The 25950-nt window shown below is 29.5% G+C and overlaps 2 protein-coding genes across 5 annotated transcripts; both read right to left on the bottom strand.

Annotated features, from left to right (window-relative positions):
• Nucleotides 1-4419: 4419 nt before the first annotated feature.
• LOC145181013 (uncharacterized) lies at nucleotides 4420-10123 on the bottom strand. Its single transcript, XM_090074916.1, has 15 exons — nucleotides 9887-10123; nucleotides 8517-8850; nucleotides 7786-7876; nucleotides 7574-7640; nucleotides 6886-7237; nucleotides 6566-6636; nucleotides 6364-6449; nucleotides 6157-6205; nucleotides 6013-6064; nucleotides 5726-5847; nucleotides 5524-5584; nucleotides 5337-5410; nucleotides 5035-5258; nucleotides 4819-4910; nucleotides 4420-4673 (listed from the first exon to the last, which is right to left on the bottom strand). Exons 1-15 carry the CDS (start codon nucleotides 9965-9967, stop codon nucleotides 4666-4668), a joined length of 1764 nt encoding a protein of 587 aa, XP_089931042.1. The 5' UTR covers nucleotides 9968-10123; the 3' UTR covers nucleotides 4420-4665.
• Nucleotides 10124-12295: 2172 nt separating this feature from the next.
• On the bottom strand, nucleotides 12296-18828 carry LOC145181951 (uncharacterized). Of its 4 annotated transcripts, XM_090074900.1 has the most exons (6): nucleotides 18454-18828; nucleotides 17697-17785; nucleotides 17266-17440; nucleotides 17105-17159; nucleotides 16768-17022; nucleotides 12962-16473 (listed from the first exon to the last, which is right to left on the bottom strand). In XM_090074900.1, the coding sequence occupies exons 4-6, from the start codon at nucleotides 17130-17132 to the stop codon at nucleotides 13223-13225; spliced, it is 3534 nt and encodes a 1177-aa protein (XP_089931026.1). In that variant the 5' UTR covers nucleotides 17133-17159; nucleotides 17266-17440; nucleotides 17697-17785; nucleotides 18454-18828; the 3' UTR covers nucleotides 12962-13222. The 4 variants fall into 4 exon arrangements, 3 of the variants coding, with proteins under 3 accessions (XP_089931026.1, XP_089931024.1, XP_089931027.1); XR_016448452.1 differs by lacking the exons at nucleotides 17697-17785; nucleotides 18454-18828 and adding an exon at nucleotides 12296-12892 and having other exon boundaries at nucleotides 13148-16473; nucleotides 17266-17652; XM_090074898.1 differs by lacking the exon at nucleotides 17697-17785.
• Between the last annotated feature and the right edge of the window lie 7122 nt (nucleotides 18829-25950).

Raw genomic sequence — 25950 nt, 5'->3', positions numbered from 1 at the left:
ACAAAAATAGGTAGAAAAAACTGTTAAAAATTTAAGAACAAAACTGAGTTTACGGGGTCCACGCTAGAAAAGCAGTTTCAAATGCAAACCCAAATTGAGAACTGTGAAAAGTATTCTCTTTATTCTGGGTAAACAATTAACAGGTGCATCGAGAAAGTTGACTAAGTAAGCAACGAAAACTTAGACTTCATTTCTATTTCAAAAAATTTCAAAACTGAAAGTTAATGAAACTGCGGTTTGCGGTGGTTCCTGCACATAAAATGAAAAATTTAAACTTCTGACTTCAAATTTTTTAACTTTTTTATGTTTGGATAACTTTTCACATCAAGTTTTTCTAAATAAAAATCCAATGCAGCAAAAGCATGATAAAATATATGTAAAATGTTAAGTGAATTTAAATCTTCAGAACTAATTTAAGTTTACAACTCAATAAGTGGTTTTAAAAAAAAAAAGCATGAAAATGTTTTTTTTTTTTAAACATTAGAATAGAATTTCATTTCTTTGCTTCTGAAGCACTAGTTGCTATAGTAACGCATTTTTTCTACATTTAAAATTAACATTTAATTAAAAGAAAAAGAAAAGGTTTACACTAAAAAAACTTTGAAATTTTATTTTCGATTTCTTTTTTTCAACAAACTACGGTTTATTTTGAAGTTAATTATGTAATACAATATTAGTTTTTCTGAATGAATAATATTTATATATTACACCATGTAACAACATTTTTGTTTATGTTAATTTTTTAATGTTTCTTACATAATTTTTGTATGCTGATTTCAGTGGTACCATTGGTTTTTCTCTATCATCAAGATTTCCTGAGAAAAAGCATAAAGTATATTTCGGAGTTTTCGTATATGTGTAATGCAATTAAAACATTATATATATATGCTGATTTTAACTATATTCGTGTGTTTATTTTCAGTTTAACTAATTACAACTGTTACATGAAGTGGTGAATATGTCTAGTAGATCCTGCAAGCTTTGTCCTGACTCATTCTGTTATGTTTGTGGTTACTATATTAGTCCAACACAAGCTAAACATAAGATTGTCAGTGGTACAAAATTCTTTACTGCATATCATGCTTATTTTGGCATGGCTATGGGAGATCAGGACAAATCGTGGGCACCACACTACAGTTGTGGTAGCTGCAGATCAACTCTGGAAGGATGGCTGCGTGGAATCCGAAAGTCAATGCCCTTTGCGATTCCGAGAATATGGAGAGAACCGACGAACCATCATGATGACTGCTTTTTCTGCATTGTTGACATTTCAAAGTATAAAAAACCGAAAGATAGGCTGACTCTAGTTTATCCAAGTACACCATCTTCTATTGGACCAGTTCCACACAGTGATGAATTGCCTGTTCCTACTCCACCTCAATCCGAAGAAGCAGCTGCATATCATTCTGAAGTAGACTCACCGGATGAACTCAATGATGACTGTGATTTCAGGGAACCGAATGATTCACCTCATTTCCCTATCCAACAAGAACTTGATGACTTAGTACGAGATTTAGGTCTCACTAAATCAAATGCAGAACTTCTGACATCACGTTTGAAAGAATGGAATTTATTAGATCCAAGCTGCAGAACCTCGAAATACCGAAAAAGACATGAAACATTCGCATACTTTTATGTAGTATCAGAATCACTGTGCTATTGTCATGACGTTCGTGGTCTTTTCAATGACATTGGCATTGTTCACAATCCTGAAGAGTGGAGATTATTCATTGACAGCTCAACAAGAAGTCTAAAGGCAGTTTTGCTCCATAACGGAAACCGATTTCCTTCGATTCCAGTTGCTCATTCCGTTCATCTAAAGGAAGACTATAAGAACGTGAAGTTGTTGCTTGAGAAAATCAACTACGACAGTTACAAGTGGGATGTATGTGGAGACTTTAAGATGCTAGCATTTCTTCTCGGTCTGCAAGGAGGATACACAAAGTACTCGTGTTTTCTTTGTTTATGGGATAGCAGGGCTGCAAACCAGCACTTCACAAGACGTGAGTGGCCAGTGAGAGAACATTTACAGCCTGGTTCGCACAATGTTATTAATCAATCTCTGATACCTGTTGAAAAGATCTTACTACCACCCCTTCACATTAAACTTGGTCTTATCAAACAATTTGTCAAAGCATTAAACCCAGATAGTGCAGCATTCCAGCATATTCGGCAGATGTTTCCAAAGGTGTCAGATGCAAAAATTTCAGCAGGTATATTCGTTGGTCCACAGATTAAAGTTATGTTGGCATGTAAGGAGCTTGAGGACAAAATGTCTGCTGTTGAAAAAGAAGCATGGACTGCATTTAGACATGTTGTTCATAGCTTTTTAGGCAACAATAAGAGTGATAACTACAAAGAGATAGTGGAAAACTTAATTGTACGGTACGCAGATATGAAATGCAGAATGTCAATAAAGCTGCATTACCTGCATTCACACTTGGAATTTTTCAGACCAAATTTGGGTGATGTGAGTGAAGAGCACGGGGAACGTTTCCATCAGGATATTCTTGCAATGGAGAAAAGATACCAGGGCAGATGGGATGCAGCTATGATGGGTGACTACATCTGGTGTTTGATACGCGATGACGAGAAACTTCATAAAAGAAAACCTCGTTCTACTGTTCACTTTTAGTGTTTTTTGAGATTGTGAGAGACTGTTACAATACAATATAATGTAACATGATTGCAAAACGATTTATATTAATTATATGTTTAATTGATTTTTTTTTTTTTTACGACCAAACGATTGATGCAATAAAAAATCCAATGTCATATTCAGACTCAGCATACTCAAATTAATTAAGAAACATCAAAAAACTTTGATAAACAGAAATTTTTTTTTTTTTTGTTACATTGTGTTATTATATTTATGTAATATTTATGTATTATTTATTATATTTTTTCGTTATTTATTAATGGTAAAATATCCACGATTCTGTAATGTAAATTTTTACAGGAGGGCGAAAACAAAATATTCAACAGAGCTTCATGAAATAGAGAATTTATAAGCATTATAAGAAATAGGTCGCACATTTGAGAACAGAGTGCACATTACTTACAAATAATACTATTTATAACAAAAACTCATAATTATGCGAATGAATGAATACAAATAAATGAGTCGGACAAAAAATTTCCTTTATTTGCTTACCGTTTCTGCGATGTTTCAGCTAAGTTATGATATAATTTTTTTGCCTTTTTTTTAAAAAAATCTAAAAACTAAATAATGGCTGCTATTTATCCCAGAAACTAGATAGAAATAAATTAGAGAGTTAGAGGGTGAAGCTTTGATCTTTAAAAACTAGTTCCACGTGTTTTTATGTCTGTAAAAATATTTTCCGTATTAAAGTTACTGATCTTCATAAAACTTTTATAACAAAATGAACAATTAAAAAAAAACAATCGTTTCATGTTTGAATAATTGATACACACCACGCGGTGTGTGTTTATAGCATTATTTTTTTGCATTCATATTGTGTTTTAAGATAAACTACAGACTTATTTATCTTGTATACAAATACAGAATTATTAATCTGAGCATTGATTGGTTGACTTTATCAAAATGAAATCTAATTTCAATGAATGGGAGTAAAATAATTAATTGGTTGAAAACTTTGGAGGGAAAATAGGATTTATGATAAGTCTATAATACGAAAGAACAAAACGAATAAAGATAAAGCGTAAATAGCTTTTGCAAAGATAAAGTGTTAATGAAACCTTTTCAAATATTGTCAAAGAGCATATATGTATATGTATACACACACACACACACACTCAAATAAATATATAGAATTTAGATAATCGAAAGAGATAAAATTAAATTAAGGAACCATGTTATAAAAATGCTTCAGCTGTAGAGTGCGGCTGAGAAAAATTTCGCTTAAAATAGAGCCGTAACCCAGAATTTCGGCGCATATTAAGTGGTCTTATCTATATTTCCACGATATGACTATATTTCCACGATAAATCTTATTTTGAAGGACAATTATCACGCGTGGGTGCTGAAAAGTTCTCTTTAATGTGCAGGTGTTCGAGCAGTAAAAAAGTAAAAACAGTATGCGCGGAAGAACTGGAATGCAGCATTTTTGTTACGCAATTATGGTTTAGTATTAGCGCTTTGACTGCTAAGAATTAACCAGTCAATATCTTAGAAATAACAAAAGAAGGAAGACACATTATTGAAAGAGTTAGATTTTTATTACTACGATTTATTCATTTTATTTTTGAAAGTCGCTTAAATTTATACAAACATGCCCCCTGTTTTATTAATAAACTTTGATCTTAAATTACTAATTATTTATTTTTTAGCAATTAAAGACCAATTAATTACTGGAATAATAACAAGTGAAGCCAATCATGCAGAAAAGTATTCTTAACAAATTGGTCATTTCTTCTCGCAATTAAAACGACAGCAAGACCGATAATCGTGAAGGAATTTATTCTCAGCACAAATGGTACATAGGTGTTTATAAACAAAATATCAAATCATTTCGTAATGTAAATGTTTGAAGAATATGGAAAAATTAAGATAAAATTATTTCTAGTAACCCAAAGGAAAAATAACTTTTTCGTTTAGAAAGATTACTTGCAAACTACTATATATTTTCGGCCATCTTAAATACAGAAGTTTAATAGAGACTTTGATTGTTCGAATGCATTTCGCTAACAAGCTGAAATAAATATGAAAGTAATAAATGTTAATAGGATTTTATAAAAATTTGGTAAAATATTTAGAAGCGATCAGATTGGTAAAAAAAAAAAAAAAAAAAAAAACTTAATAAGAATAAAATACATAAAATGAAGAAAAAAACCTACCTGAAAGTGCCACGCCTGCAAAATACTTCACGTCGATATCAGAATCTTGGTTAAGCTGTGTCAAACATGGCTTGATCGTTCCATTAACAACCCTGATGGTAAATCAAACATTTTATAATATTCTTAATTAAAAAAAAAAAACAACAAATAAAGACATCAGAAATTATTGAAAAACACAAAAGTAAAAAAATATACGAGAAAAGCATAAAAACGCACGTCGTATCAGTGGTTGGGGCAATCTTTTGTAAAGTTTTAGCAACATTGAAGCGAACATTTGCAACACTGTCTTTAGCTAAGCTAAGGACTGTTGGCAATATAAGCTTGCATGTTACGTCAGGTTCGCACACTTCAATCATAGTATTTATAGCAAACAAAGTCGTCATACGATGAAGATAATTGGTGTCCTTTGACATAGCAAGGACTTTAGGAATGACATTACTCTGAAACATGAGTGAAAATATTTTAATCATAGATCATTTAATAACATAAATGAGTTTTGATATGAAAACAAAAATTACTTGGGCCCACTCCAGACCAAATTTTTCCACCAGCTTCTTTAGATTGAGAGCAGCAGCTTCACGGATTGCATAAACTATCGAAAGACAATATAAAAAGATAAAATTTACAAATACAAAAAAAAAAAAAAGAAAAAAATGGATATTCAAAATATAACATGGACCAGTAAAATTAAGAAAATAAAATTACCATGATCAACCAACCAGCTCATACACAACGCACTAAGCTTTTCATCAAAAAACTGCATTCCCTGTTATCAAAAGAAATCAATATTTTAAATGTCAGGAAATAGATATTACCTCGGTGTAGTGTTTTAGAAAGAATCACTAAACTCTATAAAAAGATCTTAAATTAGAAAATAAAAATTAAAAAAACAATAAAAACCTCATACCAGTTGCCCAGCTAACAAAGGCATATATTCAATAATGGCAAGCCGAACTCTCCATTTTGGGTCTTCAGCAAGTTCCATAATGGCAGGAAGTAGAGATTGTGAAAGTTGATGAATTCCGATAACTAAATAATTAAAGTCCTGATGTAAAACTTTCAGATCCAGTAGAATTAACTTTGTAATTAATAGAATGTAAATAGTATCTCCAATTTTTTCTAAGTAAAGAAAACAGCACATAATAAAATCAATAGTTTAAAATTTGATGTAAGCAATAAAAAAAGGATTTTGACCTTGGTTGACATTATCTAAGTTTGAGATGATGTTTAAGCGAACATCAGGAAACTAAAAAAAAAAAAATCTAAAGTAATGCAAATACACTTCAATGCAAATGATAAAAGACCTGTTTATTGTTTTGTGAAACTATGACTCCTCACCTCATCCTTCAGCATGGTCAAAAAGAGAGGCAACAGGTGCTCAATAGTACTAAAACAATAAAATAATAATAATAAATTTTACAACTTTTTAAGATTTAAGATTTTTAAGATTTTCTAAAAGATTTTTATAAGATTTTTAAAGATTTCTAATTATGGAAATTTTATGTTTTACACTCCAAACGCTTATATCATTTAAAAAAATCATACTTGTCTTTTCCTAGCATTGGAGCAAGACCCATAATAACACCAGCCAACGCTGACTTCACATGCATGTTGGGATCGATGACCAAATCCTTTAAATATAAAAAGATTTCTTGAACATACAAAAAAATGACAAAAAAGTCATCATAAACTTTAAAACTAAAAGAAGAATTATAATAAAACTAAAAATTATGCTAAAAATTGTCACCTTTACACAAGGAAGCAAAGTCATCATAATAGATTGCTCACGAATATCTTCTGGAAGGTTTTCACAGAACTCTTTAACACAAAACAAAAATAAGTTTTAAAGATTTTTATGAGATAAGTTGGTCAAACTACTTATACATGCTATAATTTTCTTTAACTAATATATATCTTTTCATTCCACACTGCAGAACTTTGTATGAGGTAAAACTTAGGTCAAATCAGCTTTCAGTTTGATGTCTATAACTGATTAGCTATATACAAAACTGTTCCATGTCAGCCAAACAAACAAGTTATTACACTTGATTGTAGAGTAAAAAATACCTTTAACTTTATGTGCAGCTGCTGTTTTAACTTCTGCTTCACAGTCTTTCAAGAGTGATGCATAAGCAGGTACTAGTTCTTGTTTATTGATTTCTGGTCCAACAGCTTTCTGCAGTTCTACTATTTTATCAGCAACCATGTACCTGACACGCCAGGATTTATCCTGAGCTGCATTTCTTAGTGATGGCAAAATAAGAGTTTCAATATCAGAAGGAGACAATACCTCGGCAATGCCTACACAAGCTTCTACAGCAAGAAGTCGAACAGAATCTTGATCATCATTTGCAAGATTTGTAAATGAAGGAATCAATTCTGACTTGACATATTCTACTTCAACAGTCTTGACAAATTCCTTTAAAGAAAAAAAATTATTAATTATAAAGTGCAATCATTTTGATTAACACTATTACAAGAAAAATCACAAAACATGAAAATAAATTTGCAACAAAATGTGAAAACAAGAAGCTTAAATTAAATCAAAAACATGTTAAAAAGTGAAACTAGGGATGATGCAATAGATGATAAAATTGTTGCTCTGAGAACCAGAAAAAAATTATTTTTTTGCACTTAAAAGTTGTTTTATTTAACTTAAAAGCATAGATAGTTGGTCAAATGTTGGTTGCCACAAACAGGAATAAAAAAAACCATGATTTAACAGAGAAGCTCAATATTTTTTAACAATACATACACCAAGTTTTCCAGCAGCTGCCCTTCTGACCATTGGAGTATCATCGCAACATAGGTTTTTGAAAGCACTAGATAAAAGAAATTTCATATAGTTGGTAAAGATAGGTAGTAAAAATATTTCTAACAAAGTTTTGTTACCAAACACTTATTGGATTGGCAATGATGAATCTAAAGACCTGAAAAGTAAACAGGAAATGATATAAAATTAAAAACCTCCGAAGCTCTGTTTTTGTACTAGTTGCAACACGAGGATAGCAGCAAGCAAATAACCCGCATGCTGATGTTCGAGATGTAAACCAGTCTCCTTAAAAAAAGAAAAATAAGAACTTTATAAATCTTTAATGAAAAGCTGCTGAAGTAAACCATACAGAAAATAGCCCCTCAGCAATTTCCCTTATAATAAATACCCCAGAAAATGCTCCTCTTTTAAACTAACAAAGAGGTACTAAAAAATTTTAAGATAACAATCTCTGCAATATTTATTTTATCATATTTTTTAACAATTGTAAGCTAATTTTTTAAACAGCTATTCAAACTTCCTCTAAAAATTTGGAAGAAGAGTGTAAACAAAGATGATTTAAATTCTAACATATTTTCACTCAATAAATAATATTTTCATGTTTTGTTTGTTTATTGTCTGGCTCAAGTTCTATAAATTATCAGGATTGTAAATTTTTTTTACCTTTTTGAGTTTTGAGAATTTTGAAGAATAAAAATCTAGATACAATATGCAAAAACTGAAAATTTTTGAGTTCAAAACCTGATTATCTCACTTTAAGCTGAAATTCTCATGGGGAATGATTTCAATCAGTTCTGTAATATACAATTTATCATTTTTTATTTAAAAATACGGATTCACCAAATAATTCAGCAGTCGATCTCAATTTTAAAATTGAAAAAATAGAGTAATTTGAAAACTTTGATTAACTTGATAACTTTAATACCTTGTGCAAGTCTTTTAAGCAGAGGAACATAATAACTTTCAAGATCAGCTGATGAATGATCTGCAGCAACTTGCCGTAATGAGTCAACAGCTTTATCACGTACTACTGTCTCTTCAACTGTTGCAAGACTTTCTAATGGGGGTAGTAAGCAATTGACAAATTCAGGGCCACCTACAAGGGGAGTGAATGTTGCAAGTTGCTCTGCTAAAGCCAGCAAAACTTCGTCTTCATCATAAATTGTATCAGTTAAAAATGGTATTAGTTCACTTCTTGTACGCTCTACTCCCAGAGCAAGAGCAATTGTAGATAACTTTTTAATCGAGTTAAGACGCAGCTAAAAAAGTAATGAAATGAATTTAGCTCATTTTCTTATCACTTAGAAAAATTTTAATAACTTTACTTAGACTTTTGCCATAGCTTATGACACATCCTTATATACAAATGTTGATAGTTCACATATAGCTTGATGTGCAAGATACTAACAATAGTCAAACAACCTTTTTAATGCTTTAGAAATAGAAACAGGAAAAACCAGACATTAACTTACATTTTCATAGAAGACATAGAAACATATATAAAATAAACATGAAAAAGCATTTATAACTTTAAGAGTAACTTTTAAAGTTACTTGTATATTAAACCACAAATTTTAAAATGATAAAAACTGTTGCATTCAAACCCTGAGAATTCAGAGCTAGTTAAGCAGATTACTAAAAAAAAATTTAATTCGGATTGTTTTAACTGCAATATTCTTGTAAGGCTATTTGTGAAAACTGACACAATTTATGTCAATTTTATAAGCACTAAAAACATATATATTTTTTTATCACTGCTGAGATAAATTTTTCTAAATTCTTTGAAATTGGAAAAATTTGTTTACTAGATTAAAGCATTATTATTTTTTAAAAAAGTAGCTATGAGTTTCTTCTTTTAAGTAAAATTGTATATTTTATTTAAAAGGAATGACAAAGTTATGTAATAAAATTAAAATTAAACACATTTTAACCTTGAAAGTTACTTATCTATTCATTTTTCAAAGCTAAAGATTATATTTTTAAAAAAAAACTTTCAAACTCTTGTAATTAATCACTTTGGTGAAATATTTACAAAACAACAAAAAAAAAAAAAAATAAGTGATGAAAAATGTTACATAATAAGATAGAATATAAAAGATTGCATAAAATCTATAAAGAAGTTTGCATATTCGTTTAGAAAACATTCAAGCGTACCAAATTAAAGAAAAAATTTTGAAACGAAATATAGATACAAAAAATATTTCTAAAAAAATTCAAGTTGAAATTTTCATTGACCTCTAAATAAAATATAAATATCTCTATGAATATAAACAAAAAATGTAGAAATATATAAACCTGAACATCTTCGTTCCTTAGTTCATCAATCAGAACAGCTATTGGGTAAAGTGAATCGTCTTTATTTTCGTTTGTAGACATTTTCCTGAGTTGATAAGCCCTTCGTGATATTTTCTATATTGTTTTAATGGCCGATTAGCAGTATTTTCGAAGTTTTAATCAGCGCATGCGCATTAGTCATCGCAACTTCTTTCTAAAGGCGGAACACCGCTGGTGTTGCGCGTGGGAAATGAATATATCGTATAGAAGGTTTCACTAAATATATAAATAAATAATCTTTTTATACACACTCACGAAGAAAAATCTTTTTAAATATGGAGCTAGCGTCAGCATCATTGAATAGTTATTAGAGTATTTTCAAATTTAGTATCTTCTATGGAAACCTTTTAAAAAAATGACAAGGTACGGTCATGTCGACAAAAATATAGGCATTGAAACATCAATCACATTGAAGTCCATTTGGGTATTTGATGCGTTAAAGAAAGTAACTTTCTTAGTGAAATGTAAAAATTCAAGACATATTTCATCTACTGTTTCAAGTTTCATTTTGATTATCATCATCGTCGTTTTTGGTATTCCTTCCCCTGAACAGGACTTAATGACGAGATTTACCAGCATGCAACTTCAAGAACATTTTAAGTTCAGAAAGTATAACAGCAAGGTTAAAGTTTATTGCTTAAAACCAACAGACTCGTGAAAACATGATTCAGCCTTGATCAGGTTCAGTACCGTACCCCCCCCTCCCTCAATACAATATACTTGGACGCCACTCTTCCTCCACCTGAATAGGATACTTTTGGCGCTTCACTTCAAAATACCGAGATAAATCAACAAAATTTGATTTCATGTTACCATCTTAAGTTTTATAAATTAATAAAGATCAGAAATTTATTACCAAACACAAAACATATTTTTAAATGGCTTCTTCTTATTCGAGTTTTTGTGGTGTTCAGATGATTGCTGAGCGTTACATTAAGTCCGTCATCTAACTTGAACTTGATCTAACCTTGCTTTATTTTTGTTAAATCGAACTTGCAGCTTCCTATTCGAATGTTGACGAACGCACCTTTGTAAAGGGATGAGAACAGAGATACTTATCGAAACATTTTTTGCAGACGTCGGCACTGCACCTGATATCAGTTATAATGCCCATCTTTTAATGCCCATTGATAGTTATTAACTTGTAATGTTATTTTAATAGTTATTAACTTGTAATTATTTAAACAGTTATTAATAAAATTTTTAGGAGTGAATATAGAAATGTTGGAAATATTTTAGATTTCAATACTAAAATAAACTCTTTTTTGTTTGTTTGCGGCTGAGCAGACCAATTGGATAACTTTATGCAAATTAGTTGTAAGGACAAATATTATTTGGGTGGTCTACCAGTGTAATGTAATTAAAATATAGCTCTTTGAATACATTCAGTATTTTTTAAGTCAATATAAGAAAATATCAAAAACGTTATTATCACAATTTACCTAAATGCAATGATATATTATATATACTAAGTAATAGAATTCTATTCAGACCAATGATATATTATATATACTAGATGTCTAACTTCGATCCGAAAAATGAAGCCGTAGAAGCCATTTCTAATTCGGGCAAAAACATGCATTTTTAACTTTTATTTCGCACGTCGGATATAGCTTTTGCCCTTATTACAAATGGCGGATTCAATTTGTAAACAAAAAAAACGGCTTCACTTTTCGTCTAATAAATTCCCGCAAGCTAGACATCTAGTATATATAATATATCATTTCCTAAATATAAGAAAGGAAAATGTAAATTTGTTAAGAATACTGAAGAACAGTTGGGTTAAATTATAATTTGTTACAGATATATTATATTTTGCCAGTTAAATCATATTTTTGCTAGTTTTAGTTTACCAGACGCCTGGTAAAAATACAAGCATCTCTGGTTTATATCTTATACATTTTTCTTTATTTTGAATGACTTTTAAAAAATGGGATCTCAAAAAGACAGCTGCTTAGTTAAAGATACAACTTCAATGAACTTAACTTATCTCCATAAGATTATCCTCTTAATAAAACATAAAAAAGTATCATTGTGTTTTATATAAATGACAACAAAATCGAACTCGCTTAGTTTGACAAGACGGAGCTAAAACCAAATTGAGTGCTAGATTTTTGCACAAGTTTTCATTTTGTGCTACGCCAAGTTGGCACAAACCTCCTTTAACTCAATCTGATTTATGAATACATTAACAATAAAACAACAAAATCTGAGACTACCAGTCTTTAATAAATTTGTTATTATCAAGCTTATTAAATATATTCTGTATTTCGATTGGTTTTGGGATTTTCAAGTGTTTAAAAGGGCATGCACTATCGTTAAAAGATAAACGTAAAATACTGAAAGTTCACGCAAGATTAAAAACGCTACTTTAAACACGTCAAAATTTTATTTGTCGCCCAAATTTTTAACTGTAAAATAATGCGTACATTCACTTTAACCATAAATGACAAGTAACTTTTCTATATTCATTCACAAAATATACTAAGTATGGTGAATTTAACATGGCTTAAGCATTTAAAGATACTAAGAAACGTTGATGGACGGGAAAACTTATGTTGAAGAAGAATAATCGTTGTTGAAGAAAAATGTACTCTTATTTAAGGATGGAAGAGGGGGTGTTAAAAAACCAAGAAGCCTAACGTGAACTAAAGTAGCATCAGCAACACCACGAATATTGAAATTTATCAAATTATGGTGAAAAACTCAAGTCTGTTGATGAGAAACGGACATTCGTACACTTACCATCCTTGATATTTAGCGTGGGAAGTTAATTCGCTAAATAGTGAAGCTTTTTTGTGAAAAAACATAAGCGTTGCTAACTGTAAGACGTCTTTTAAGCGTTGCGAACTGTAAGACGTCTTTTAAGCGTTGCTAACTGTAAGACGTCTTTTAAGCGTTGCTAACTGTAAAACGTCTTTTAAGCGTTGCTAACTGTAAGACGTCTTTTAAGGAAAACATTTAGCACTAAAATAACAAGTGAAAGTAAATTTGTGAAAGTTTTTGTAAAACCACAACAAAAAAATAAACAGAAAATTTTACGCGACCGAAAACTTTCTTATTTAGTAGTATGCATCTCATACTTGAATCCGATTTATCAATCAAATTTACAAGATTTTGATCAAACTAATAGTCATAATAATTGAAACTTTAAATAAAATAGGTTTGTTTTTCTTCCTGAAGCGAATTTATAACACACATATATAAATATATTCATGTTACTTTTTGTAATAGTAACGACAGATCATTGATTTTTACTTCTTCAGTTTGCACTTCATCAACTTCAGAATATATTTCTCAATCTTCATTGTAATTTACCATTGCCCGTGTACAGAGTGCCACATTATTTTTTGTAACCAGTGTTGATGGATGAGTGGCTCCTAGAACTTCGGTTTGTAATTCATAAACCTGAGAATAAATTTCTAAAGCTTCATTAACTTTTCCCATTTCTTCCAAACAGAGCGCCATGTTATTTTTTGTTGCTAATGTTGATGGATGATTTATTCCTAAAATTTCTGTTTGCTTCTTATCAACGTGAGAATAAATTTCCAGAGCTTCGTTAAACTTTCTAGTTATTAGCAAACAGTTTGCCATGCTATCTTTTGTATTCAATGTTGCTGGATGGTTGATTCCTAGAATTTCGGTTTGTGTTTTATCAACTTGAGATATTATCTCTGCAGCTTCATAAACTTTTCGCATATTTATCAAACAATTCGCCATGTTAAATTTTGTACGTAATGTTGATGGATGATTAATTCCTATAATTTCAGTTTGCAATTTCTCAACATCAGAGTAATATTCTAAAGCATCATTATATTTTCCCATAGATTGAAAGCAATATGCAATATTACATTTTGTCTTCAATGTTGATGGATGATTGAGTCCTAGAATTTCAGTTTGCATTTTGTTGACGTAATAATAAATTTCTAACGCTTCATTATATTTTCCCAGTTCATGTAAGCAGAGCGCCATGTTATGTTTTGAGGTCAATGTTAATGGATGATTGTTTCCGAAAATATCAGTTCGTAATTTATCAACCTCAAAATTTATATCTAGCGCTTCATTATACTTTCCCATTTCCTGCAAACAGTTTGCCATATTATGTCTTGTCGTTAATGTTGATGGATTACTGATTCCTAAAGATTCAGTTTGTCTTTTACAAACTTTAGAATATAATTCTACAGCGTCATCATATTTCCCCATTACTTGCAAACAGTTTGCCATATTAAGTTTCGTTCTCAATGTTGAGGGATGGTTAATCCCTAAAATTTCTGTTTGTGTTTTATTAACTTGAGAATAAATCTCTAAGGATTCATTAAAAATTCCCATCTCTTTCAAGCAAATCGCCATATTATTTTTTGTAGTCAAAGTAGATGGATGACTTATTCCTAAAATATCAATTTTTTTTTCATCAACTTGGTAATAAATTTCTAAAGCTTCTTTACATTTTCCCATTTCACACAAGCAGTTTGCTATATCGTTTTTTGTACCCACTGTTAATGGGTGGTTGATTCCTAAAATGTCAGTACGTGCTTTATCAACTTGATAATAAATTTCTAAAGCTTCGTTATATTTTCCCAACTCTATCAAGCAGTTTGCCATAATATGTTTTGTGCGCAATGTTGAAGGATGATTAATTCCTACACTTCCTATTTGGATTTTGTCAACCTGAGAACATTTTTCTAAAGCTTCGGTATACTGTCCCATTTCAAACAAACAGCATGCCGCATTAGTGTTTGTAATTAATGTTGATGGATGATTGATCCCTAAAATATCAGTTTGTACTTTATCAATTTGACAATAAATTTCTATTGCATCATTATATTTTCCCATTTCTTGCAAACAGAGTGCTATGTTGTTTTTTGTACCCAATGTTGATGGATGATTGATTCCCAAAATATCAGTTTGAATTTTATCAATTTGATAATAAATATCTATAGCTTCGTTATATTTTCCCATTTCTTGCAAACAAAGTGCCATATTGTTTTTTGTAGCTAATGTTGATAGATGATTGATTCCCAAAATATCAATTTGTATTTTATCAACTTGATAATAAATTTCTAAAGCCTCATCATACTTTCCCATTTGTTGCAAACAGCTTGCCATATTATCTTTTGTAGCTAATGTTGATAGATGATTGATTTCTAAAAATTCAGAAAACATTTTCTCGGTTTGAGAATAAATTTCTAAGGCTTCGTTATATTTTCCCATTTTCTGCAAACAGTTTGCCATGCTATTTTTTGCATCAATAGCTCTGTTATCTCTTGCTCCGTAATTTTCAGTACAAAAACTTTGAATGGAATTAAGAATGTCTACTGCTTCTTCAAACAGACCTTTATTTGTTAAAAAGCGTTGTATGTTATCACTTTGTTGATCGAACGCCTCAGACATTTTTCGTTTGTTTGCATGAAACATGCGGAGAAAATGGTTGTAGAAGTGTTTTCCATAATTAATGTGGTCGTTTGCATCTTTGAGCTGTATCTTTAGGAAATTAATAACACTGTGTTTACAAATTTCTATAACATTTTTCTGATTTTGAAAATACTTACATGCCAATTGCGTAATTTCATGCATTGAGAATCTGTCGTTGTCTTTGTCAAAATGATCAAGCAAAGAATAACTAAGAAATAATTGAACTGTATGATTTATAAACACTTCATTATTGTTCAGGTATTTTGAAATATCATTGATAAATTGTTTTGCAATGTTTTGACCATCGCAATATGACAAATGGTTTAAAATTTCTAATGATTTTTCATGAGATTTATGTAATTTTTTCAAAACTAGATTAATTGAAGTTATTGCAGATTTTGTTTCTTCTTCAGTGACAAAATACTCATCAAGTATTTCTACAGGATAGGATCGAAAGAGGTCTAAATAATCTTGCAAAGAAATGTTATTGTTGTTTATATAGAGAATAGCTTGATTAAGGGCAAGTGGATGATATTGAAGCACTTGGGTTATTTCTTTAAGTTTTTCGTCATTGCTTGTTTTAAAATTTTTTTTCATGAAAAGAAAGGCATCTTGATGTGAGAATGGATTAATCTGTATTTGATATGCATTGGCAGACCATGATTTCCATTGTGATGTCACCAATGTAAATGAATTTGGTTTGTTTGACACATACTTGTTGAAACTTTTAACACTTTCATCATCAACATTGTCAAAAATAAATAATGTTTTTTCTCCTTTAAAATAGTTATGAACTTTTTCAATAACTACATTAATATTGAATTCATCTTCATTTGAGTCTTTTATACTTAACCCTAAAATCTGACAAAGATTTATCATGGAGGTTTGTATTTTGTTAAATGCTGCATCTAACCATACTAAGCTTTCAAAGAACTTATTATAAATTGCTGCATACTTTTTGGCAAGTTGTGTTTTTCCAACACCAGACATTCCAGTTAACACCAAAAACGATTTTTCTGAATCATCCAATTCAATATTAATAAAATACTCATGAATTTGATGAAGTTCATTGTCGCGTGCAAAGAAAGTATTTAATGGCGGTCGGATACCAAAGGTTGAGTGTCTGGATATTAATTCTTAAAAAATTATATATGATAAATATCAGCACAGTGTGACACTACTACTAAGAATGTATATATGTATGTATGTATGTATGTATGTATGTATGTATGTATGTATGTATGTATGTATGTATGTATGTATGTATGTATGTATGTATGTATGTATGTATGTGTGTATCCATTAATTAGAAAAATAAACAAGGAAAATGTTTAATTCAAATAAAAGTCAAAATGAAATTGTTTAAGGGAATACTTTTGCTAAGGAAAAAAGATTTTGAATAAAAAATGCAAAACTTTCAAAAAACCTACTTCGCTCACAGTCATATACTAAGTCCTTTCGCTGGCAAAAGACTAATCCAACTTTCATATCACGCCATGTTTTTAAAGGATTATCTTTACGCCACTGGTTTAATACTTGAAAAGTTTGTTCTCGTGTTGTTGAAAATTCTTTTTCTGAACAGTTAATAGCAAGCTCATCAATTGAAAGACAATGAGCAAATTGTTTCCAATGATAAGTTAACTTATCTGCCAAGGTTGTAAATACATCTTGAGGAAATTTTATTACTAAAAGTTAAAAGATTCTACTTGCTAAATTTTCTAAAATTCTTTTTAAAACAAGATTTAAATATATAAAATATTTAGTTACCCTTGATGTCATCAAACTCATTCTCCATGATGATGTAATCTTCAGCAACAGGTAACTGGAAAAAAAGATTGTTCATTATTCTTACAATGGTTCTATTATTTATAATGGCTCTATTGATTTCTAAAAAAAAAAAAGAGAAGACAAGCAAAAAAATCACCAACAAGTTTATTTTGTGCTCCAGTGTTTTATTTCTGATAACATTCTTTTATTTCTTGTGAGGTAGTTGTAAATTTCTTTTTCTTTTTTGTGGGTTTGTTACATGCTGTTGATTAACATGTGAACAGCTGCTTGAACTGAACCAATGTGAACTCTATTTTTCATGAACTTATCAAAAAGCTAAATGATTAAAAAAATAAACTTAGTTAAGAAGCCATAAATGAAACTATTAAACCGCAATGCATCACAAAAATCTATTGCTTTGTCAAACAAGAAACTACCAAACAAGATTTACTATATGGAGAATGGTCAATCAAAATCAAAGAATGAATTGATCCACTGAACAGTACTTTTTTTTTGGCTATATATAGGGTGTAATGAGCAATTTAATAGAAAATAGTATTATTTTTACAAATATTTATACAGAGCCCAATACTTTTGGATTTAAACTTCTGCTAGGAATAGTTACTCTTGATGAAATGTAAACTTTGTACATCCAAAGCACTAAAAGCAAACCATTTTGTTCTAAATACAAGGACTTTAAAAAAGCAGCAAACTTTTTTAAACTTCAAAACAGCAAACGTTTTTAAACTTCAAATTTTCATAAATTTATACATTTGTTTAAAGTAATGAAAAAAATTTAAAATAATGAAAATTTTTTTTCTGCACTGAAAACGCACAAAAAGAGATCAAAATTATTAAAGAACAAAAAAGCCTATAAAAAGAAATTATGACTTACAATAATAGTATTAACATAAACAATAAAAATAACAATAACATTAATAATAATCATAATATAATAAGTTAATAACAACAACAACAACAACAATAATAATAATAATAATAATAATAATAATAATAATAATAATAGTAATAATAATAAGAATAATAAAAATAATGCTAGTAGTAGTAGTAGTAGTAGTAGTAGTAGTAGTAGTAGTAGTAGTAGTAGTAGTAGTAGTAGTAGTAGTAGTAGCAGTAGTAGTAGCAGTAATAATACCACAAAAAAAGGGACTTGTACAAATTAATTACAAACTACTTATTTAAAAAACATAATACAATATACAGGGTGTCCACAAAGTCTCTTTACAATTTTTGAAAAATTTATTTCAAAAGCAGTTTATAACATCTAAACAAGATTGGTTTTATTTTAATATGTTTTTATTAAAGTTTTTTAACTCTATTTAATAGACCTCTATATGGGCACCATTTGTTGCATGAAGGACATCAAGTCAGTAGTCTAATTTCTTGCATGTTTGCTGTAGCATTTATCCATCAATAATGGCAATGGGATTAAAAACCTTTTTGTGGAGGACCTCGTGCACTGTTGAACATGGTAGTTATAACTCTCTGGCAGCAGTGTAGATGATATATAAAATATAAAAATCAAAATATAACCTATATATTGTATAAAATATAACCTATATATTTGTATATATATATATACAAAATATAACCTATAAAATATCAGTTTTCCAATTTCTCTACCTTATAAATTTGAATAATGTAGTATTGTAGATTTCAAAAATAAGTAATGTTTATATGTTTCTTAGTAAAAAAATGAGCAAAAATGTCAGTCATAAGAATATGCTTTTGTGATGATAACTCGTGTGTCTTGAATGTTTTAAAGACATTTTTTTTTCTAGTTTTCTTAATAAGTTTTTCAGCTTTGAACAAGGATATCTTTTTCACTACTTGGAGATTATACCTAAAATATTTGCAGACTAATCAGGTTACTGTGAAGGGGTTCGACAAAAATAAATTTTTACAGTTTGCTGTTCTTGAAATATTGATATTGACAGCACAAATTAATTTTATCCAATTTCATGGGCTACTTCTTCAAACATGCAGAAATATTTAAGATAAACTCCAACAGCAATGTACAGAGTTGGTAAAAAAAAACCCAGGTATGCTTATGTGTTATAATTTTAAAAAATTAAATTAACTTTTAGTGATGTTGTACAGCAAAGAAATTATCACGAGTTAAAAGTTGAGTTAAATGAGAAAAATAATTTTACCTGATCTAGAGCACCTTCAAAAGTGGTTTTGTTATGACATTATTGAAATTTTTACATCTTTCTTGAGACCCCAATTTTTCATAAATCTATGAAATCGGTATAAATAATATTATATATATATATATATATATATATATATATATATATATATATATATATATATATATATATATATATATATATATATATACAGACTATAAAGTGATATATATATATAGACTATAGTTATATATATATATAGAATATAAAGTAATATATATATAGACTATAAAGTAATATATATAGACCATAAATTAATATATGTATAGACTATAAAGCAATACATGTATAGACTATAAAGTTATATATATATATATATATATATATATATATATATATATATATATATATATATATATATATATATATATATATATATATATATATATATATATATAACCTGTTTCTCTGATACCTCATTCTTTATAGATCTTCTTTTTGTTCTTGAAATCTTTTCATGGTCTTTCAAATCTTTTCGACTCTGTAGTCCTTTGCCTCAAAAACTTTGAAAACGATAGTATTTTCTTTACTGTTTAGATTTAAAGTATTTATAATCTGGTAGCTCATCTTAAAACTTCCTCCACCATAATCTCCTTCAATTTTAACTTGAATACCTTTTTCAGGACTTATGATGGAAAAGACCATTACAGTTGCATAAAAACAAAAATATAAATAATTTGGCAACTTTCAACGATACACAAATTATATAAATCCTATTTTAGTGCTGTAAGCTACACTAGCAGTTTTAAAAATTGTTTTAATGAAAGAGGTATGTCATTTGCAAATTCAAATATGCTACATTTGCTAAACTCATTTTTTTCTAAAGATTTTAATTTTTGCTTAGGTAACTTTAGACCTAGTGGATCAAGATGTCTGAGAATATGTGTTATTAGATCTTTTACATAACTCCCTAGCAAACACACAACGTTGAAACAACGTTGATCAACGTCGATCAACGTTATTTCAACGTTGTTTCAACGTTCTGTGATTGCTGGGTCCAAGATGCTAGATTTATTTCAAACTTTCCATTCTCTTCTTTGTAAAAGGTGAAAGGAGTATTTTCATCACATTTTCATTTCCAGACCATTTTCACAGGTTTCAGCAACTATTTTGAGAATACGAGTTTATAAACAACGCTAACTTTTTGAGTTATAGCACTTGTACATAGTTTAGAACCAGCCAACAGCTGTGCAATATTGTCATCACTTGTAAGCCGTCAACGTAAAGTAAAAAAATTAGATGCTCAGTAAAACTTGCTTTGTTATGTTGTATATAGACTAAATTTCAGTGTTAAAAAAAAATCTGGAAATTATACGATCAGATTTTATTTTATATATAAAATTCTCAGTTTTATTTTTATCGACAAGCTGCATTTTCAGTTCTTTATATTTGCGCGCAATTAAGTTTCAAGGTTTTTTAAGACATAAGTATACTTTGCTTATAATAAACTATTCCAATTTATATATTTTTTAAAGAAGATTTCTATTTGTAAAATTATTTGAGAAAATGTTAGCACTTCAACAACTGAGAAATCATAAATTCTTTTAATGTTTGCATTGCTTTCGATTTCTATTTTTGGAGCATGCGGATAATAACATAACGCTGTTTCGCTTTATGTAAACGGCTGTGGTTCAAAAAAGCTGACAATCACTTTGGTTTCAAAAGTGATCTGGAATGGCAGCTTCATCAATTTTGAAAAAGAGCCTGAGACAAGAAAAACCATAATTTTATCTGATAACGTACAACAGAATAATGAAAATTGGTCTCCTAGCCATATTTTAGAAAATGTGCAAATTATAGCCGATGTGGATATTTTGATTATGATATTGCATCGGTAACCGAACATAAACAGGTTGTTTCAGTTTAAAAACAGCAACAGAAACCGTAAATTGAAAAAGTTTTAAAAAAATGCCTCAAACAAAGTTGTTAAAAATGGAATTGTATCGAAAATCCGAACAGCGGAATAATCTTGAAATAGCTCAAAAGAGAATAATATCGAAAAGGGACTTGCCGGAATAATATCGAAATTGTGAAAAAGGGAATAGTATCGAAAACTTAAAAAAACGGAATTAGATCGAAATTGTGAAAAAAGGAACAATATCGAAAAGGGACACCATTGTAGATATGCTAACTTCGCGTAAAGTTGATGCGATATTTAGGTGAAAAGTTAGGAAATATTCATCGAACTCTTAAATAAGTTTCTCATTGAAAAGTAACTTAGTATCAGAAGTTTCTTAAGATTTCCCCTTTGTACTAGTTTATTTATATATATATAAAAAAAGAGTGTGATCAGCAAATCACTCTTTCGATGTTAATCATTTAGGGCCTGTTTATATGGAAAGCGGGCTGGCTTGTTTGCCGAGCCAGCCCGTTTGCCGAGATATCGACATCATCAATATTTTAACTTAATTTTATTTTGCGTTTATATGAATAAATGAGCTAACCCGGATAACGAGATCTCACTGTTTTTTGCCGAGATCTCGGCAAACGGGCTGGTTAATTTCTTATATAAACTTGTACGCATGCGTACAAACTCTTACATTTTTTAAATTTGAAATCTTCCGTGTAAAATAATAAATATAATAATAAAACTGGCAACTTCCGTGTACTTAAAGTTTTAGTTGTTTTTCTTTTATAATTTACCAAAGATCCAGTATCTTTTAAGTAATATAAAGTAATAGCTACTTTTTTATCTGCTAATAGAGCTCTGAAGTTAGGCGAAAAACGGTCAGGAGATAAATAAGGGCTTAACTCTGAAACCAGATTCATGAAAAAAAACCGTGAAAGCCTAAAATTTGTTTTCCATACATCAATGGGAGCTACACCAGTTATTATATTATGCCACCATGAATCAGTTCTGCCAGTTTTAAACCAGCAACTAAGATTTTTTCTTTTAAGGCGCCTCTCTCTTGCTTGTTTCATCTTTTGAAGTCATTGTGATCGTTTTCGTAAAAGAATAATATTTAAAAAATTGTCAAATTTAAATTTGTGAAGCTTTTATAATACAATTAAGCTTTTAAGAAGCATTATATGTGTTATAATACCAGTTAAACATATTGTTAAATTGTTGTGTTTTTTTGTCGCTAGCCGCCATCTTTAAAGTTATTATTTTACCGATAAAGAGACCAGCTGTTGTGTCAGATACAATCGGACACAACATCTACATTGTAGATGTTGTGTCAGATTGTATCTGACACAACATCTACAATGTAGATGTTGTGTCAGATACAATCATTTTTATGGCTGGCCACAGCTCATACTCATCTAGCACATGCTTTATCCCATTATATATTGTTTCACTTTTTCCATTCATCATTTCCAGAACAGCAAGCCTAACCTCTCTATTTTCATTTTTCAAAATAACTACTTGATGTTCCATTTTCTTTATTTGTTTTCCATCAAAGTGCAAAGACCACTTTTCATTTTTTAGGTTTTCCATATAATTTGCTTTCAACTTTTCTCCTTCTTTCATAACACCTTTGTAGATACCACTTTGCGTTGGAGTATGAATAGAAATACCACTTTCTGAAAGAGTTTTACAGACTTTACGTGCTTTTTTAGTACTAATCTTAGCAGAAATCACTAAATTTACTGCTGAATTTGTTTTTTGTTTTTTAGATGATGATGAAGGACCTTCAGCTTCAATATCACTGCTGGAACACTGCTCTTCACTTTCTGAAGGTTCTCCTTCACTAGCTGATTCAACAAAATCTTGTCCTTGACTGATGGACATTTGTTTCTTTATCAACACTAATTTTCTTGGATGAATACCTTCAGCATCTTTAATTGTGGTACAATATCCAGCTCTTCCATTTGTTGACTTTTGAAGACAATAAAATTCTTTATCTTCCTGACACAACCATTCACCTTTCTCATCGGTTATGTCAAACAATCGTGTAAAATTTTGAGTTCCGGGTTTTCGACTATCTTTGTCAAGTTTTTTTATTCCCCATGTAACCACTCATGGTTACATGGGGAATAAAAAATTCTTAAATTTTTTTTTTAGTCATACCCCTAATAAACAGGCCCTAAAACAAGTTTTCGATCTTATTCCGTTTTTATTGTTTTCGATATTGTTCCGCATTTGTGAATTTCGATAAAAAAAAATTTTCGATATTAATCTGAAAATCAAATTTTCGATCTTAATCATTAAAATGGGTTTCGGTCAGTTATTTTTCGATATTAATCATTTTTTCGACCAGTTAATTTTCGATACTATTACGCTTTCCCATGAAAAAATATTCTCAAAATATATATTGATACCGTTAAATTTTTTAATTGCAAGAAAACACTTTTTAAAACCCTGAAAAACCAACAATATAAAACCTACTTAAAAAAAAAAAAAAAAGGCAATTTAAATTGCGTACTGTTCGATGTCGAATTTTATGATGATTAATTATCTGAAAAAAAAAGTCAAAAATTAGCAATACTTCGTAAGATATCTCAAATACAGTACTTTTCTGCATAATTAAAATGTTTACCAAATTCCGAACAGATTTTGGAATGCACTTTTTTTTTGCAAGTTAGCGTTTTTACGCGCAAGTAATTAACAACAATATTTAACAATAGTATTTTAACGACGTTAACTTAGAAACTAACAAACTCTTTTAACCTTTTTATTGAATTTCTAAACGTCTTGTTTATCTTAACGTTTTGTTGACAAAAAAAAAGCTTCCTATTTGATTAATGGGGAAGCATTCGCTAAGGCTGCAACCGACCTGATACTAATAACTGAGATTTCTTCTGGTTAACTGACAGAAACAGGCAGTGGCTGTGAAGGTTTTCTTTTAACTGATTACAAAAAAATAATGGAAGACAGGATCTAATAAATAGATAATGCACACTCTGCACCAACACAATGTTATACCCTTACATTAAAATAAAAGTAATTTTAAATCTTAAAAATCTTTTTACCTTACTCTAAGCTAGAGGTCTACGCTAGCATAAATTATTTACTTTATTAAATTGAATGCCATTTTTTGGGATTTGATTTGTACGTTCGGAATTAGGAACACATGTTCCTAATTCCGAACGAAAACTTTACTTTTTAAATTTAAAAATTAACAATATTTTTATAATAAATATACTTGTTGCTTACTATGGTTCGACTCAGTTTAGGTTCCAGTTTATTTCTTTAAAAAAATTAGTATTAAATTCAAAAAGTAAGCGGAGTTATTCTACTTTAAGTACGATTTTGTTCGGAATTAGGGAAATCTACAGTCTATTTGTAACTCTCTTTGTCTATTTGTAGTTGCAAAAATTTATTTCTAATACTTTTCCAGTTTTTTAGTAATCCAACATAATAACTTTCTTTATTCTCACGATGTGGAAACCACATTATTTCACCTTATTTATAAAACTAATGAAATAAGGTGGTTTTCACGATGTGGAAACCACCTTATTTCACATTAGTTTTAAAGGAAACCATACTTCGATTCACGTTTTTTGTTTTAATGTCGTTTTGTGAACGTTTGTTGAGCATAAAGCGTATTGAACAATTTTTAAAGTGAAGTGAGTTAATCGTAAAACGAAATCGATTTACTCTCGAACGTAGAAACGCGTAGATTAAGGTGTTTTAAAATACTTTGATGGATAACTGTTAACTATGACATTCTATAATATCACTTCATATTGATATGATTTTTAAAATACTTTGATGGATAACTGTTAACTATGACATTCTATGATCACTTCATATTGATATGATTTTTGATCAGCTTAATAATTTTATGATTTCGATCATTTTTTCAATTTATGTCTCAAAGAAAGTTTTTCAACAACATACAACATAAAACTTGAGGTTTTGGTGAAAAGAGAAAAAATGTGCTAAAGTGCTGCTTGCCTTCCCTTTCATTCTCCTTCATAAAGTAATAAAAAAAAAAAAAAAAAAAGAAATTCCCAAATATTTCATAAATATAAAACACAAATAAATCCCCTTTAATTTCTATGATTTTTGCAGTTTTCCCTCAGCATTCATTAACACAAAAAAAGAAATGCGCTGTAGAATTTCCGACCGACAAAATCGTCGCAAGATAAAATTAAATTTTAAGTTAATATTTAAGCGGAAGTACGTTGTGAAATTCCCAAGCTTGAATAAACATTTGACAAACGCCAACGCTCTACTAATTATTGTGCTAATTATAGACTGATTGATGACATCAAATTTTATTATTGCGGTTATACTTAAAATTTAATTGCAATGTACAAAGGTACATTCTAATTAAATTTTTTCAGCGCAACCAAGTTGTTTATTGTGTTAAAGTTGTAATTATTGCTTTGATTGGGCATATGTCCAGTGTCACATGAATGATATATTGGTTAGCCAATCAAGAGGTGAAAATGTGTTTATTTTTTAAATGTAAGAACACTCTTCTGATTAAAAAAAAAAATGCTTGTATAGAAACAAAACTTGTTCAAAATGTTCTGAAAAAAGTGGTTAAATCATTGCCAAACTGTGAGGGAAAAACCTTTCGTCAGTTGGATAAACAAAATGAAGCGATTGAAATTTGTAACCAATCAATCATGCAAATAAGTCACAATTGTTTTAGAATAAAGTAATTTTGTCGAATGAAAGGAATTTTTGAAAAATTTTCTTTTAAACGTTAAGTCAACTGTGGCACAAAGCAAAACATG

The sequence above is a fragment of the Hydra viridissima genome, unplaced genomic scaffold (genome assembly GCF_058129835.1).
Source record: "Hydra viridissima isolate aposymbiotic clone 2 unplaced genomic scaffold, HvirCarnegie_v1 scaffold_18, whole genome shotgun sequence".
Classification (NCBI taxonomy): Eukaryota; Metazoa; Cnidaria; class Hydrozoa; order Anthoathecata; family Hydridae; genus Hydra; species Hydra viridissima.
This window is presented reverse-complemented; position numbering and strand designations above follow the sequence as displayed.

Bases quoted from the DNA above. Each gene is read 5' to 3' on its own strand.
- LOC145181013 (XM_090074916.1), bottom strand. From the start codon at position 9,967: ATGTCTACAAACGAAAATAAAGACGATTCACTTTACCCAATAGCTGTT. The intron at 7,877-8,516 runs GTATTAAAGTTA...TCTTTTTTTAAG, and splicing joins GCTTAAAAGACTTGCACAAG to GAGACTGGTTTACATCTCGA. The intron at 6,450-6,565 runs GTGACAATTTTT...TTATATTTAAAG, and splicing joins CTTTGCTTCCTTGTGTAAAG to GATTTGGTCATCGATCCCAA.
- LOC145181951 (XM_090074900.1), bottom strand. From the start codon at position 17,132: ATGGAGAATGAGTTTGATGACATCAAGG. The intron at 17,023-17,104 runs GTAACTAAATAT...TTTAACTTTTAG, and splicing joins TGAGTTTGATGACATCAAGG to TAATAAAATTTCCTCAAGAT. The intron at 16,474-16,767 runs GTAGGTTTTTTG...TAATTTTTTAAG, and splicing joins AGTATATGACTGTGAGCGAA to AATTAATATCCAGACACTCA.